At 41.6% G+C, this 4,747-nt stretch overlaps 1 protein-coding gene across 1 annotated transcript; it reads right to left on the bottom strand.

The window, feature by feature from the left end:
- LOC110257872 (heat shock transcription factor, Y-linked-like) lies at nucleotides 1,300-2,931 on the bottom strand. Its single transcript, XM_021080879.1, has 2 exons — nucleotides 2,419-2,931; nucleotides 1,300-1,995 (listed from the first exon to the last, which is right to left on the bottom strand). Exons 1-2 carry the CDS (start codon nucleotides 2,929-2,931, stop codon nucleotides 1,300-1,302), a joined length of 1,209 nt encoding a protein of 402 aa, XP_020936538.1.

Below are 4,747 nucleotides of genomic sequence, written 5' to 3'. Positions count from 1 at the left end.
CAAACATTTCAAATATTAAAAAACGGCAAAATAATCTGCCATTGGAAACAATTAAAACGACAAAAGGACAACCTGCAATGGGAGACAATTATTTCAGATGATGCAACTAATAAGGGCTCAATCTCTAAAATCTACAACCAACCTACGCACCTCAACAACAAAACAGCCAATTACTCAGTGGAAACATGGGAAAGAGACCTGCATAGACATTTCTCCAAAGAGAATATACAGAGGGCCAACAAGCACATAAAGAAATTCTCAACATCACTGTTTATTAGAGAAATGCTAATCTACACTACTATGAGGTATCACTTCACACTGGACAGAATGGCCGACATTAACAAGTCCATACATGAGAAAAGGCTAGAGAGGGTATGGAGAAAAGAAAACTCTCTTACACTGTGGGAGGAATGTAAATTGTTACAACCGCTATGGAAATACTTCAGAAAACTAAATATAGAACTAGCATGTCACGCAGCAATCCCACTCTTGGGCGTACACCTGGGGAAAAAAAAATTTCCATGAAAACTTTGTGTGCACATGTATGTCCAATGCAGCACTATTCACAAGAGGCAAGATATGGAAATAACCTAAATGACCATTGGAAAGAATGCATTAGGGGATGTTGTATATATAGACAATGCAACACCACTCAGCCATAAGAAAAGAACAGAATAATGCCATTTGCAGCAACATGGTTGGAACTGGAGACTCTCCTATTAAGTGAAGTAAGCCAGAAGGAGGAAGGCAAGCACAATATGACATCACTTATGTGTGGAATGTGATATATGGCACAACTGAAACTTTCCACAGGAAAGACACCCATGGATTTGGACAACAGGGTTTTGGTTGCCAAGGGGGAGGGAGCAGGATTGTGATGGACTGGGATTCGGGGGTTGAAAATGCAAACTATTGCATGTGGAGCGGGTATGCAATGAGGTCATGCTGTATAGCAATGGGATCTATCTCTAGTCACTTTTGATGCAGCATAATGTGAAACAAAGGATATGTATGTGTGTGGGTGTGGGTCTTGGGTGGGTGGGTGTGTGACTGGGCCACTTTGCGGCACAGTATGAAAGTGATAGAACACAGTAAACCAGCTATGAAGGAAAAATCATTTTAGAAAAAGAAATGCAGCATCCTTTTACTCTTAACTGTGTCAAAAGTAAAGAAATGGAAGCTATGAAGATGAACATACAAGTTTATTGCTGAAATAACAGAATTGCAGGAACTTGGTGACATTGGCCAGCATAAATTTTCATCTTCACTCTCCTGCATAACCTATAGTCCTTTGATAGGTCAGTGGTAATTAGGGTGATGTTCAGATACGGAAGAGGACTGAGGGTTTGGCCTTGAAAGGGAGGCAGCAGATGTGTCAGTGGCCATTGGCATTGGGAACCATGGATGGGCTGCTGGTTGCGGGTTAGACACAGGGCCCTCAGTTGGTGATATATTCTGGTATCTGGTTGGCAAAGGAGAAGGCTCCACCCTCAGTCCAAAATAACCACTTGGGAAGTTAGAAATGCGGTGGTACTGAGAAATGGAAGTGGTAGTTGTAATGAAATTCACGATGTGGCCACTTGCTGGAGAGTAGCTGCTTTGTGAGTGCATGTGAAACGTGGTCAACTGACTAAAAATAGCATGTTGAGCCATGACAATTTGTCCTGGTGGCCTGACTGATGGTGATGATGGAGAAGAAAGACCACTTCTAGTTGGGGTAGTTGTATTAGAAATTCTCTGGCTCATAGAAGGCCACCTTATTAAAGGCACATTTAGGTTTGTAGAGGTTGAAAATGCATCTTCTCCACGAGTTTCTGCAGCCACATCAGAATTATGGTTATCCACATCACCCCCTGTTCTAGAGCGCTTCTTGCTGCAGCCTTGAAGTAGAGAAGCCGATACTGGAGAAGCATTTTTCACCCTGACTCTTCTTTTCATCCTCACCAACAGATGGGGACAGCCTCGTTTAAAATTTGGATTATGGTAGAACTGCAGCTAAAACCAAAAGAGAAAGGTATTTAGTGACCTTTTAAACAAAGATACGAGGACAAAGAATCCATAAAAATCTGACTTGTGTCATCACACAGAGTTAATGTCAGGAAATAATACTCATCTATTACTAACATTTTCAAAAATTTATGTAGTGGGAACAGGCAATTATGGTCCTTAAATAAAAATGCCTGGTGCATTTACAGTAACAGTATGAGGTTCAGGGGCTTGTATTGGGTGAGGTTCATCGAGAAGGCTCCAGGTGGCTAGGAAATTTCTCTATCACCCCAAATATTTTATGACCAAGTGGCCTTCAACTTAAAAGCGTAGCAGTACTTCATCCCACTTTCAAGGTCTACTATGACCCTATATGTATGAACATATTTGCAGATGTCCCTCTGTAAATAGTAACTGGACATTTCATAATACCTTGTTCCAAGCAGAGTCTTCATTATCTTCTGCCAGAATGTTGGCTAGTGAGGCAGGTCTTTGAAAATTCCTTCGCAATTTAGTAAATCCATAAAGGTTAAGCTGTCGAACTAAGCTTTTCATACTCTCAGTTTCAAAAATTCTGAAGGGAGCCTTTCTCTCCAGAACTTCTTTCTTGAAGCATTCTTCATTAATCACGATCGAGGTTCCATTTTCATCCCACCAAATGGACTTAAATCGATCACTTTCAACAATTTCCCAAAGTTTTCTGGGAAAGGGCAGAGGAGGAAAATCATTATCTCCATCTGGTTCAGAGGCACACAATGTGTGGCATGGCTCTTTAATCAGGGAGCCCTCAGACAAAGCCTGGAAAGCTTTTTCTTCAATCTGAGACCTCAAGTCCAAGTCCCCAGTGATTGAGTTATCACACCATGGAGATGTAATGGAGGATTCTGAACCAGTTGGTGCATCTTTAGGAGACACACCTTGAATTTCTGAAGGAGCATGTGCCATCTCAGATAAATTTCTCTTCAGCTACTTTTCTCACCTGCATGGCTTTTGAACTCTGCAGTTTTAAATGCTGCTTTGGTAAGCCTACACAGATAAACTATCCAATCCATCACAATGGTTGCCAACCTGAGTAGCTGTGACATCACAAGACACTAGTCTCCTAGCAATCTGAGCATCACCTTCAGTCAGGGTTTACTTCTCTATGAAATTAGCCCAGTTAATATAAAATATGACCTCCGTACTTGAACAGTAACCCAAAGAGAGAAAAAAAAATGAGATCAGCAAATGAGATCCTATTCCAATGGAATTTTTTTAATAAAAAATCACATAAATAAATAAATCCATTTCATCCCTGAAGTAAACGCAAGTTCTCTCTTGGGCACATACGCACTTGTGCCTCTTAGGTAAGGCCTTGTAAATGGAAGAAAAAAAAAAAACAGCAAACTGAAACAAAAGTTATGCAGCTCTTGAGAGTGTATAACTAGAATCTGTGCAGTATTTATATTCAGAAAAACATAGCCAGTGTTCTCTGGTGGCTAGCTTGTTACAAAAGTGTTCTGATCTCTGCTGTGCTATGGGTTCAATCCCTGGCCTGGGAACTTCTGCATGCCCCAGGTACAGTCCAAAAAATAAAAAGACAAAAGGAAAAGACAAAAAGAAACAAATACACAATCAAAAACAAAACAAAACATCACAAACCATGACCTTTATCACTAACCAAGACATGGAAGGGCCCTGGGCACCAGGCAAAATATCTATAGCCATAGAGACCAAAAAAGATTGATGGTTGCTTGTGTTAGGAGAGGAAATGTGGGGAAGTACCATCCAAAGGGTATGAGATTTCATTGCGGATTGATACAATGAGTACTGAGGAATTGATGGGTGTACCACATTCTGAAGATTATATATGCCCTTGAACTGAATACTCTAAAACTTATACCATAATGTTTTCACATTGTTAAAAACTGACAGTGATCTGGTATCACTGATTTTATTATATCGAGTTTTCTGTGTATCCTACGCAAGTAGTCTGTGTGTTAAACAATATTCCAAACATTTTCCGTTAGGTTGCTGAGGGAGGAAGGCACAAGACCAAATAGTACACAAGAGGGATTTATTAGGGTCTCTGAGGGGGCTGGGCAGAGCCCACGATGGCATCAGCTTTGACTGCAAGGAGGTGTTAGGCTTATAAAGCATCTGTGGTGGGAGTCTGTGGTTGGAGTCCACGGTGGGACCTTGTGGCAGGGAAAATGGAGAAGAAAGGGAAGGTCAAGGGAGGTGTAGGGACTCAAGTCCCATGACAGAGCACAGTTAATCCGTGTAGGCAGTTAGTCTGTGCAGGCAGTTGCTTCCCACAGGTCCTCGTTTCTTGCTGCCCAACTTGCACATCCACATTCTGGGAGGGGTGTCCACAGCAAGTCTCTCAGGTGAGCAGCAATAGTTGGGGTGTATGGCAGTCTGTCTCCATCCTCCTGGGATCCTCTCATTCAAGCCTTCCATTATATGGAATAGGGATGAATGTCTACTCTTCTCTATCTGCTTCCTGCTGGCCTGGGGTGAGGAGTACTTGTGGATGGACATGGTATATGCTACCATAGAGGATGGGAAGAAAGGAAAAATAAGATGAAACATGGGTTGATACCAGTATTGTGGAAGGAGGAGTGTAGTTTCATCTGAGTAGGTTTTAACACGTGATGTGGTATTAACACGTAAATCACAGGAACTATTGGTCATAATACATGTTGTCTCCTTTCTGTTGCTATAAGAGAAGACCTTGAAAATATAAGGTTGTCGCTGCCAGCTGATGCTGCTTTGAGAA

The sequence above is a fragment of the Sus scrofa genome, chromosome Y, assembly GCF_000003025.6.
Source record: "Sus scrofa isolate TJ Tabasco breed Duroc chromosome Y, Sscrofa11.1, whole genome shotgun sequence".
Classification (NCBI taxonomy): domain Eukaryota; kingdom Metazoa; phylum Chordata; class Mammalia; order Artiodactyla; family Suidae; genus Sus; species Sus scrofa.
This window is presented reverse-complemented; position numbering and strand designations above follow the sequence as displayed.